This window comes from Ceratina calcarata, unplaced genomic scaffold (genome assembly GCF_001652005.2).
Source record: "Ceratina calcarata isolate Rehan_Ccalc_2016 unplaced genomic scaffold, ASM165200v1 scaffold397.2, whole genome shotgun sequence".
Classification (NCBI taxonomy): domain Eukaryota; kingdom Metazoa; phylum Arthropoda; class Insecta; order Hymenoptera; family Apidae; genus Ceratina; species Ceratina calcarata.
This window is the reverse complement of record NW_017163090.1, coordinates 238,529-251,446: the sequence shown is the minus strand read 5'-3', so window position 1 is coordinate 251,446 and position 12,918 is coordinate 238,529. Positions and strand designations below refer to the sequence as shown.

At 40.2% G+C, this 12,918-nt stretch overlaps 1 protein-coding gene across 1 annotated transcript in view; it reads left to right on the top strand.

The window, feature by feature from the left end:
- Nucleotides 1-499: 499 nt before the first annotated feature.
- LOC108626321 (uncharacterized) overlaps nucleotides 500-12,918 on the top strand; it is a 32,880-nt gene continuing 20,461 nt past the window's right edge. Inside the window, exon 1 of the mRNA XM_026814783.1 lies at nucleotides 500-800. Within this exon, the coding sequence (XP_026670584.1) occupies nucleotides 680-800 (121 nt within the window). The 5' untranslated portion in view covers nucleotides 500-679. The remainder of the gene's footprint in view (nucleotides 801-12,918) is intronic.

Sequence of the window (12,918 nt, the reverse complement as noted above, 5' to 3'; positions counted from 1 at the left end):
TTAAGTACCCTATGGAAAATAGAATCTGCACGGGGAGAAAAAGGGGAAAGAAAAAGCGCGGTCCGCAGGTATCGGACCGTCAAACAGTGTCCGTAGAATGAGGAAGAAAAAGGGTCAAGGAGGCGGAGAGGAGATGGGGAGAGGAAGAAACGGAACAGCGAATCGTGATACACGCGGACGAGGAAGAAAGGAGTCTGCGGCGTGGAGTCAGTCAGAGAGGAAACGAGTATGTAGGTAGTATGTATACTTCTCTGTAGAAGATGAAGAAGAGAAAGAAGAAGAAGAAAAAGAGGAGGAAAGAAGGGAGCCAAGGTAAAAGGGAGACAGGTGGTGCGAGAGAGGCGGCGGCGAGGGGACGAGTTCTGGGTTGGGTAAGGTGAGGGCTTCTACGGGTGAGTACCACTCACTTCATTGACTCGTGCGTACGCCCGCACGTCTGTCAGTCCATCCTCACTCACTCGATCCACACGATCGGCCACGGCCGGTTCTCCACGTCGAGCCGGACTCGGTTATCTCGTATCCTGCTTGGTGCACGATTTCCCGCTGTCGGCGAATCCGCCCTTGGAACCAGCTTTCCCTCGATAGTCCGCGTATATTCGGTTTCGTCGTCGATCGCAATCGGTTGGAAGATTCGTGGTACCGTGAGACGAAATCGTTCGGCGGTTCGATTCGCGGGTGAATGTCGACTGTCAGGAAGAACAGGATGACCCTGACCAGTCTGGGTGGAGTTCTTGCCATCCTGATACTACTGACGATAGAGACCTCGTGGACCAGAGCCAAGCCTCAGCAGATTAAACCTGGTATGTGTCCTTCTGTGTCTTTCATTACTTAAGTTGTCCCAAGGATTTTGACAATAGCGTATGAAACTGATGTTTTATTGATAATGTTTAAATTTATGATCAATCAGAACGATGTTTCAAAAATTCTTTTCCAAAAGCAGTAGTAGATTGATGAATATCTAACGATCAGCACGATCAATCTTTAAAAGCTTGAGAGGGAATTGTAAGCGGGTTTCATTTCACACGTGTTACACCGAGACTACCGAATTTCCTCGGTTTATTTCACATCTCGGGGAAACCGTTCTCCAACGGCGCTTCGATGGATTAATTAAAGCTCGGCGCACTTGTAACGAGGGAAGCGATAGTTCTGGTTTCTATCTCCCTTTCGTTGCCGTTCAGAGGTTATCAGACAACGATCGAACGAAGATGTAAGAAAAAAGAAATGAAACACAAGTACAAGCTCGTTGTTGCTTCGGAACGATGAAGGGAAAACGCGTTCGTGTATCGATAGACGTCAGAAACGAAAGCAGGCATGTTCCCACGTCTTTAAATCGCGGCGTCTCATGATGGGAGCATCCGAAACGTGGCCATTGTTTCTCATCTCATGGATCTTTCGCGTGGATCTACGTCCGTTACATAATTCTCCCGGATCAGGGTTAACGTACCGATCGACGCGTGGTAATCACATTACCGAGATGATCAATTAATATAGAAAGAAATTCTGATACATTCAATTACATTTTTTTATATACTTTTTATTATTACACGACTGCAGCAAGCGTTAGTAAAGTATCACTAACACAGTTCTGCCGAGTTAATTAACCTAGTACCTTCCACGCATAGTAAAATGTTTCGCTTGCGAATTTTAATCAGACGGTTTAATCAATGAAAATTTAAACCGGCATCGTTTCTTTTATTGTTGAATTGGACCGAACGTTACCGGATGTCTCCTCGGAGAGTACTTCTTCTCTCGAAGTTCCGATCCTCGCCTAACGATCCGGCGGAATCGTCGTTTGAACGTTCAACTAAGGAGACCGTGTGCAGTTAAGCGTCGCGAACGTCCAAGAATAGTTGCCGGGATACGATAGGGCCGGCTAAACCAGCCGGAGAGTTTACGTACCTTAGCAGACCGCACGCTTTCGGCGTTATACGGTCGTTGTAAATGTCTAAGAACTTTAGCTGTTTCGCCTGCTGCAGCCGCGCCGTACCCGAGGTTCGTCCTCTTCCGCGACGCGGAATTACTATCTCTCGTTGAGCGTTTCGTCCGCTCGCGTCTTTCGAACTTCCACGACCCAATTTCGCGAATCTAATTCTATGCGCCGATTAACGATACAGTGGAATTAATGCATGAGACCAAGAGTTTGTACAAGTTGTAAAGGAACTAAGAATTTAAGATTCAGAATCTAACATCAATATGTAAGCATCCCCCGTCACGGCTTCGCTCACACTACGAATGTATAGAATTAATTATTAACTTATTTATAACAATTTTCCAGAAAAATTCGAACAATATATCGAACACGTAAACGAAATTTGAAAAGTATAAATATTCTTTATCAGTCAGCCATTTAACGATTTTATGTATGCAATTGACGTTATGTTACTTAATTTATATGACAAAATAAACATAAGCTTGGTCGTTCAAAGAGCGCCGTTAAATCAATTTTAATTGTTAGTCGGCTGATGCTCGAGGCTTGTTTATCACGTGGAGTATAAAGAACAATGGAAGAAGTTATTGATTGGATATCATTTCTACGAATAACAGCGTGGAAATTGCTGAATTCCTTCAATCACTTCTTCACCTGTACAGAGTTATACTGCCTACTACATCAAGAAGAAAGTCTTCAATAGAAAGACTAGAAACGATCCAACAAGAAACACAGCAGCCTAGACTAATTTTTCATACAAATACCTGTTCCTTAACTGATCTGTATCGATTCCTGAGACATCCACTGACAGGTACCATTGTTCTACGATCAATGTGTGTCATCGCAAGAACTTATAGACGTCACCTCCGATATTCTGTTCATTCCTTCGCAACATCCTCTATGAGTTCTTATGAACAACAATTTTATTGTTACAAGAAAAACATGATAAAGAGAGAAATGAAAAATTGTAAGGAAACGTATTATTGGAAGTATTATACTTCAACGTCAATTTAAATGGTAAAAATTTTAATTAGGACATGAATGGTAGGAGTATTTCTCATATAACGTACGATTGTTCGATTCGGTTGTATTCAATTCTTGCACGGACTGACATTGCTTTTGCGTCACATTTCCATCTTTCTGGCAAGCAAGCCAGCCCAATTATCCCGAAGGAGTTATTATCGCAGCTCAATCAATAAAATACGTCACTCCTATAAATCCATGCCCGATGATTTTGTGTAACAAATCACATGACACGTTTTCCGTATCACGGTGAACGACTGTCCATGTGGGCCCTCATCTTTTTGTCCTTTCCAACCGTGACGCGCGGTAATGTGTTGTTCGTTCCTGAGGCAACCCGTGAAGAGTCCGCTCGATCTTTCCGCGAGATTCGTCACCTTTTTTCACCCAAGCGACGCGACGTCCATTATCTCCCAGGGGCAGGGAGGGGAATTCGATTCCGTTCCCCGTGTCCCGACGATCGTCGACTAAGTGATTCTTTTCTGGCCGGCCGATTCGTGCCGAATGAATCTTACATGGTACGTCCGACCCAGGCGGACTGTATATATCATTCCCCGGTTGGAAGACTGTACCCGTTTCTCCTTGGTGGTACTCTCGCTCCCGGCTGGCAACTAACCACCCCACGGGAACGATTCCGTGCCAACTTCCGTGCCGGATACCTTGGACCGTCGATATGGAACCTATTCCGGTTTATTGGAGGTGGCGTATGCAGCCAAACATCTGGCTTTCTGAGAGATATATCACCTACTCGGTGGATGTGTTCGCATCGGTTACTTTTTAAGTTCTTTGGTAAAAGGGACGGACGGCTGCCTGCGGAGATTGAGCCGTTCCGCGTCCTTTAGCTGAATTGGGCTAGACCTGTACATGCAGAGTGAGAGCGAAAGTCGGTGCGATGATTTCCTTTACATAGAATAACATGTCGATTTTTGAACCTCTTTTATGCACTTATTTGTAATGATAAATGTATTTAGTAAATAATACAAAACTGACTTAGTACAAAACTGGAAATAAGCGCAGATATTACTTATGATACCTTTGAGATAAGCAAATCCCTTGAGAGGATCAATTGATTTTAATACATATTAAATTCATTTCTAGAATATTCGAATAACCAAAAACGGTCCCGTTCTCCAAAATCGTGTTCCCTCATCTGGAATCGCGTTAGCTCAGCAGTTTTCCTCGTCCGCTGACATACCCTATATAGAGGTGGCCAAAGTTTTAATGGAAAGGACGTCGCGAGATAAATTATGTCGACGTACAACGTACGTTCAGGATAATTAGAGAGAGAGGCTGTTGCGCCCCGTGGTCACGTGCTTGTCCCCGTTCCCTCATCGATCTTACTTCCCGTCAATCTTCGTCGGCTTGATTTGTACGCTACATTTAGTTGCATCAGTGCTCGCAACATTGTCCCAATATCAATTCAACTGAAACAAATTGAAACGAGTACTTGAGGTTCCAAAATTAGTTCTTCCAGTTCCTCAGGTACGAGTCATCTATCATTGAATCTTGTTATACTCACCATCTGAATTTCATCAGGATATTGATAACGTGTGACGGGTACAAATAATAATAGATATGTATAAAAGCTTCGTAACACGTAATCACTTTCAGAGTCTGACTATTTAGTTTCACGGGGTTTGCGGATTGTCGTCGGGATGCAAGAAACCTCGCGACGGCATTGTCGTCGTCCGCATTTACGAACCGGAAGTGGCTCTATCAGGACGACGAACCGTAACGAGGAGAGTCCCACGGGCGTGCTAATTAAGCCTGTTCTCTCGTTTTCGACGTTGTTTGGCCGACCGCAACGACCAACTTGAAAATTCTGTATTTGTCGTGGTTCACTAAGTAGATATATGCGCGGCACCGCGATGTTTAAAATGGTATTCTGTAACTCATACGAGCAGTGTACTTCGTTCTTCGTTGTCTATTTTTCATTTGGTTTTTTATAAAATAAAATGTCAAACAAAAGTTTTTGAAGTAGAGAATTTAAGTTAAAAGGAATCGATGAAAGCGGGAGGAAGAGGAATAAACTTCGTCCAGTACTGAGGAATAAAACGTCCTTGGTCTCTCTCGGTCGACCAATTAATACACTTTTGAACAGGTTTCAATCGGGTGTCTACGCGCTGTACGTATTCATTTCACTTTCCGTAGCCTTGACGGTCAGTCTTTGACATCCAGATCCCGCACGTCAGTATGGAAATGTTTCATTTTCGTAAAAGAAAAGTGACGGAGCCGGTTTCGCTGGTATATGACGGAAACGTTTGTGAATGTATCGAATTGCGACTACCCGATGTTCCCCAGGCGATTCCATTCACGGAGGATTAAGTTTTAATCGAGCACACCGCACCAGTCGCGCGTTCCGTCTGATTTTGTCATCTTGCCAGGTTTTGGCTTGCTTCCATGTTGCTTCATTGTTAACTCGCTTAACTGAAACCGATCGCGCCAGTACTTTGCGGTTCCAACGTAGCAGATTATTCGTTAATCGGAAAAAATAAATCAGCAAATCCCGTGAACAATTAATTAACGTCACTGTGTTGCAATTGAAATAAACAAATAATGTAATGTAAATGAAGAACAGACACATAATTTCTCTTTGCAATCAAGTCACACCAAAATGGAGATAAGACTGAGGATTAGAGTAAATAATAGAACGGATAGACTGAGATTAGTTTAATTGATTATATGAACTCGTGTTTTATAATACCACGTTACATTTTAAATTGAAATAATCAACCCTGATCTTGTGAACGACGATCAGCTGTGGTAACGAGAAGGCAAGTGTCCTTGCCGCGTAATCTTCTCCAATCGAATGCCACACGCGTACGCACATACAGAAAACCAGCACCGAGCGGGAAAAAACCGCGCGGTGATCGCTTTGTAGCGGTAGGTCGGCGATTTCCTGATGCCCGACGGACACCCGGTATGCGACCGGGCTGTCCCCAGGCTAATTACCCGTACCGAGAACACATAATAATGCCAGCTAGCGGAGGACCGCCGCGCCGCTGGAAAAACTAGTACAAGTATCTCCGAGTTTACCTGCCAGTCGTGAATGAGCTTCGCTTCTTGTTCCCGTGATGACATAGGCGTCGATATGTATGCTTACCTTCACTCACGATAGTTTACTATATTTCAATCTTTTCGTACACGCATTATTTCGTTCTTTCATATATTCACGTAAAATTGGAAACCATTATGCTCTTTGTATTAATCAATCCAATATGCCTATCGCGCTTGAAATGAGAACAATCTTCCACTGAATTAAAAGGAAAATGTGTAAAAAAATTGGAAAAAATGCTAAATAATTTTGCAATATTTAATTCTGTCTCTTTCTCCATGCTTAATTTGCTTATTAAATTCGTATGCGGCAAGAGAGAATTGATTCCCTTTACGTCAGAGTTATGTACGTCGGCTATTACCGAGTAAATTCATCTATTGGACGGCGAAAACGGTGGACGAGTCAGGGTGGGGTTTAATGATTCATAAAGCTTTGATCATGTTAATTGCGCGCGATCGGAATGATCCCGGACCGTTTACGTAACGTTAGATACTGTTGAAAATTAATTCGCCTATAGGACGGCAGCACGGATGACCCGGAGTACAATTTAATTATTAATTAGCGCACGTCTGCGATGGTCCCAGCCGACGTGATGATAATTAATAGAATAATTAATATCAATTAAAGGTATTATGTAGCGGAACCTATACCTAGATAAACAATGACGAACCAAGACTTTCATGTGTTGGTACATTTAATTGCTACCTTCAAATCTCTTTAATTTCGATTTATTCAGTAAAGAAACGACAGCTTAAAATTTAGAGAAAATTACGAAGTTGTATATTTTTAAAAATCATTCGTTTCTCCAATATGACTCATGTATTGCTGCATCAATATAATCGCACGTGAACGAACGATACGATGGTAATGACGCGATGCAAGAATCAGGACGATTTTTACAATTCGTAACGCGAATGTCTGATCGTCGGGACCTGCGTCGACTGTCGAAACGTTTTTCCGCTCGTTTCCGCGTGGATCGTGTCTGCTCGTTGTATAAAGTGCAGCGAGCCGGTCCAATTAGCCCCGATGTCTACCGAGAGGCGACGAGGGTTCGTTTAAATTCGATCGGGGAACGCGGAAACGCAGACAGATTATTTATGAAATCGTAGTCGAACCCGGCCGCGATTAAGATTCGCCTCAAAGCGTTGACCGAGGAATCAGTCGACGAATCAATTAAATTGGTGCGTTTTCTTGGCCTATGAAAATGTACGCTCAGGATTAGTAAAATATCTTTGTCCAGTAGCTCATTGCTTCCAGATCACTTGAGTCTCTGTATTTGTCAATAACAGGACGAACAATGACTTTTCATTGATTAAATTGTCTACTCGTGGCAGTGATTGCTAGTTTTATTTATTATTCACTATAACACAGAATATCTCGCATATAATTTCTTATTTCTACGTTGTTCCAATGCATCCTTATTTATCTTTAATTAACTATTCGTTAATTGCGTAAACAAGAATACCGATATAAAATTAGACAAACACGTGTGCTATAAGATGCAGTAAACATTCTGTTCATTGCATCTAAACCTTTTATAACAGCATATTCCATCAACGCGTCTTAACTCAAAGAATATTGCTTCAGTATCAATTCAATTATGTTCTTCCTGCACTTACACACAAATCTTTTAAATATTTTAGTGATTAGTATTCTTTGATTTACCAAAGTGTTTTATATGAATTTTATGATTAATGGATCTTAATGAATAAATTCTTATATTTTTATAGATAATTTATTCTTTTAGCGATAGTTTGATAGAATTAATATTATTTCAAATAACAATGCTTGTTGATTAGGAGTAAGGAGTACTTAGCTAACTGTGTAAGGAGTCTCAAAAAAGAAAATATTCTCATTTGTTTAATTCAAACAGGACGCTAAACCGATCTCCCTTCAATAAGTAGAAGGTTCAGTTTTGAAAGGTTGATAAAATTAGGGCAACGTAATTGTCGGATCGACTGTTTCGTTACGGCAAGCGAGACAACCGTATCGTTTCTGTAACTACTATTCATGGAAGAGTTCCCTTGCGAAGACGATGCAGTAACAAGGACTCTGTTAAGAAGACGGCGGCGGCCCGGCACCGTGGAACGTTTAGGAGATTTGCATCCCGTTTAATTGCGAGTCACTCTTATGATCGTCAAAGGACTGATTCTGCTCGGTGGATTCCTTGAAAATTAGTTGCTCGCAGAAGCTGCCTTTGTTCCGCTCGAAGAGCTTGCTATTTAGACAAGCATTTAACTATCTGACACTGCATACAAAGTGTACTACTTGAGATCCCCGGAAATTTAGCACGTTCACAAGATAATTTGAATAAATCACTTTATTAGAGACATTTGACTCTCTTTAGGGTTTCAAATAATAGAATCGATTACCATGTTTGTCATGTAATTTAACATTTGCATGAAATCCATTACATTTACATTACGTGTGTAAATGTCAAAATATATCTATTGGTTATAGCCAAATAATTGTATTATTATTGTATTATCATCTATAATGTTTGATTATCATGAAATATGAGTCCTGATATAGCCTTCTTAGAAGTAAAAAAAACTGCTAAGAAGAATAAAATAGCTTTTTGGGAATCGATTAATAGTTATGTTACACTATTAAACAAAACAATGCTTATTTTGATAGAAATCCTTCTGAAGTGTCAAAAGTAGATTCAAGGAATAAAGCATTGTCGGCTAATGTGGAATTGCACGCACGACTTTCTTGGTCGGAAGTTAACTGGGCGTTAATTCGGTATTCATGGAACGTGAGTTGTCGAGTACACCTCAGCACGAAAGAATCTTCCTATACTTAGTCACGATCGTCCTTGAAATCCTTTAATCTTCCGAACTACATATTCTAAGATCCTTCTTTATCCCTTGGAAACTCATCTTCAATAAGAAATCTAATGTGCCTTGTACAGATCTTTTATTCACATATTCTTGTCATACATTCTTACACAGCCTTTTGTTATTAACAATGTAACAAATGTTTGTTCTATTTTATCTATGATTAAAGTATATTGCAATGGTTTTCACATAACTTTTCTATTTAATAAGCGTCGGGTATACGAACTTATAAAATTCCCTTATAATCACTTGAAGAAAAATGATTTATTATCGGAGTAGGTATTTGAATATAAAAGACATTCCGCGTTAAGGACATTTCCATGGTAACATTGTCGTCTGAACGGTACACGAAAGTCGTGGGACCAGTTTCGTCGATGCTACACCACGAGGAGAGCATGTGTAATATTACGTAACATTTCTGCCGATCAAACGATTCGAGCTGTCCGTCCGTGCGCAGAATTTTTGCTTGCTCGGCGGCGAAGGTGGTTACACACTTGGTGAATAGTCACGAGATATGTACGCCGTGTGGCGGTCGTATAATTTCAAAGAGACCTTAAGGCTGACCTGAGTCAACAAGAACGGTGGGGAACGTGGGAAGCCGTCTGTGGACAGAACGAAAACGACGAACGGGCTTCAAATATATGGATATTCGATCGTTTGCTTCTCGATGTCGGATTCGTGATTTTTCTTCGATGAAAATTGTAAACCGATGTCTTTCGAATGATATCGTATTCGAACACGTGGAATTAAGTGAAAAATTGTTGTATGTACCTATATTGTGTAATTGTACATAAATTCGTTGGTCAAGCATAAAGTTTGATACAAATTTCATTGTTTGAAGCCCAACACTCTGCTCGACTAAAAGTTGTAATTGTTTAATTCGACCGTACCTTGCGTAGACGAAATGATTTTTACCTTGAAGCTCGATTTATGCAGAAATCACTTCAGATAGAATCAGACTGAAATTCATCTTCAAAATAATCCTTGCCAATATACAAACTAATGTCTAGTTAAACACTGGTAGCGTAAATCGATTATCGATTTGATAACACAGTAACCCGTTAGTTGAAACAGGGTAAATCCTTAAAGTAACCCCGCGACTGGAGATTACACGCGATGGAAACGGTACGAGCCGCGAGTAAATATTCCTCGTGGCGCGGCTGTGGAAGCAGAAGAATCGAAGGGGTGAAAGAGAAACAGAAATATAGAAAATGAGAAGGAGACTGAAGGTACGAAGCAATCGGTTCTTCCCGGGCATAGCCGGGCAGGCGCGCCGCAGCGCTGCGAATTTCACGAGTTTTATCGAATATCGATCAGATTTCTTGGCTGTTGTCTCTTCCGGGCGTTCGCCGTTTAATTTGCTTTTTTTACTATTTCTATCTTACTCCTTTGTACACGAAAATACCACTGCGAATGAAAAGCCTGAATACATAATTTAATGAAAGATGGGTGTATGTTCAAAGGCCCACAAAGTAATTAGGTAAAAGATTTGGTTGATATTTGACAGAAAATCGTTTATCCCTTGACGGCGTCCTCTCGAATTATCTCGAGGGGCGTGTACACATGCGGAGGAGGAATAATATCTGCAAAAGTTGTCGGGGCAACCGCGTAAGGAATCCGGATGAAAAATGAATGAGATAAATGGGCCGTCACGGCACAATGATTTAATATTTATTGTAAGAAACACCATTTGTCCTGGATTGTCCTTTATCGATTTCAATTGCTATTAATGAAAGTCGTTACAAGTTATATGTTTCATGGATTTATGAGCGAAACTGTGAGTGGTCTGTAATATTAATTAATATTGTACAGATCAGATTGAAACTCTCCAGTGACAACATAGTCTTTAATTGCAAGCTGAAACGGTCTCGTAAACTACCACAGGGAAACTTTAATTTCCTCACTGGGAAGAAAATATTTTTCTTCTAATTGCCCATTAATGAACGTCCATCCCTGCTTACGTCATTTAAAATCTACCGCTGCGATCATTTAGCTTCCTCTACCTTCGCGTTTTACAGGAAAAAATTAAATTAAAATTGTATTGTACGAAATTAATTACAGAAAATTATCTAACGACGTCACTGATACAAGGAATAGATTCTTATATTATTTTGTCATATAACACAAGCATCTGATAATTATAAGGGAAGAAAACGATGAAGATAACAAATATTTTTAAACAATGACATTAGAACGATTTTTATTAAAAATTGGAGAATAAATATGCAAAAAAAAACGAGAAGCATATGACGTTAGTGTATATGAGAAAAAGAAAATTGAGGAGAGAATCGACATAGTGGAAACGACGAACTGTTGGAGTATTTATCTAGACCTCTTAAAGACCCAGTCAAGGTAAATGGGCGATTTAATTCCTGCCGGCTGTGTGGTCGCGCAATAAATAAAGTTCGAGCACAACGATTTCTCTTCAACAACAAATCACCACCATCTTTTGAATTACCACAATGCAGACCGGGCCATAATTTTCGTGCCCCTAGATGGGACTCACGAGGGCAAAGTTCCTTCTGTTCGAACTTCGACCCGCACCCTGTCGCTTGTTCCTCTTCCTTACACGTACACACACGATAACGAACGATCGACGTTGTTTCCACAGTTTGAAGTTCCATCCTGTATTACTTTTGTAGTCTTTCTCTTCATTTTCTCTTATTGTTAGTTTAAAACTAATTGCTACATAAAATAAATTTCAGTTTTATTAGAATTCATTAGATTTTTAAACTATTATTTAATGTATTTTCAATGTGCAGAATTTTAAGCGTCTTCCAATATTCTAACAGAAACTACTACTAATATTTTTTTAAATAATACAAAATCAATTTCATTTTTCTCGTTATTTTATGATAATGTAACAAATATAGCTCATTGTTCAATTAGAGGGACTTTGTGTTCATATTTCCATTGTTTAAGGGTTCATTGACCTTGTTCCTCACTCCATACGGAACCCTCATAGGAGCGACAACGACGCGGAATTGAATCGCGGTAGCGTGGCGGCCGCAGCGGGCATAAAACGCCTAATTATTCGCATCATGAATTATTCAGTTTACAAATCAGTCGACTGTCTACCGGGGTCGAAGGTAGCGACGCGTTCGACGCGTCCTCCGGTCACGTTCGCTCGAAATTAGCGTACGGACGTTTCCCAAATGTCAAAAGATGAATTTTAAAAACTATGTAACATTATCTAAAGTATGTATACATAAAACTCCGCACATTAACGAATACACTTGTGGGATTATAGATTTTGTTAATTGTACAATAAATCATTACATGAAAATATAAATTTATCTTTATTGGATTTCAAGTATCGAAATTTATAACAATTTAGAATAGATCTTTAATCATATGAGCTTGAATCACAAGACGTCAAATATTATTTCGGGTTCACTGATCAGAATAATTCAATTTTATTTAACAGTTAGGGACTGTGTGTGGTAAGTTTCTCAGTAATTCCCGGAAACAATTATTTGATCGATTAATTTGCGTGGATGTTCAGCTCGGCAAGGACCCATTCAGCGGTACGTTAGCAGCGTGGCACACGCTGTTCCGTACTCTTTCTCTCTCTCTCTTTGTCCCCCTCTCCCTCCCTCTGTCTCTCTGTCTGTCTCTGTCTTTGGAGAGGGTCGGCTGTCCAGGTGTGCAGGTGAAGCCCATGCCGCGGGGTCACTCATATATCATTGCATAAGATTCAGAACCTGTTCCGGTCCATTCATCGCTGCTCGCTCGTATATGTATACCTTCGAAAGTGACTCGTGGGATGGGCTACGAAAGGTGTAGTCAAGTGCGCTCACCATTGGCGTAGAATCTCGAACGTCAATTCATTTTTTCATTCTACATATCCCGAAATCTCGAATTAAACTTTAGATTAATTTATTTCACAATTTATATAAGTCATACGATGGAATTAGAATCTAAGTCACTAACTTGGTAAAAAATATATTAATACAATTGAGACATTGTATAAGACGTATTTGTCATTGAACATGTCCCTAAAAATATTATCGGATTATTACTGTAATTAGCAATATTATGAATGTATGCAGTATGAAATAAAAATTACGTGCTTA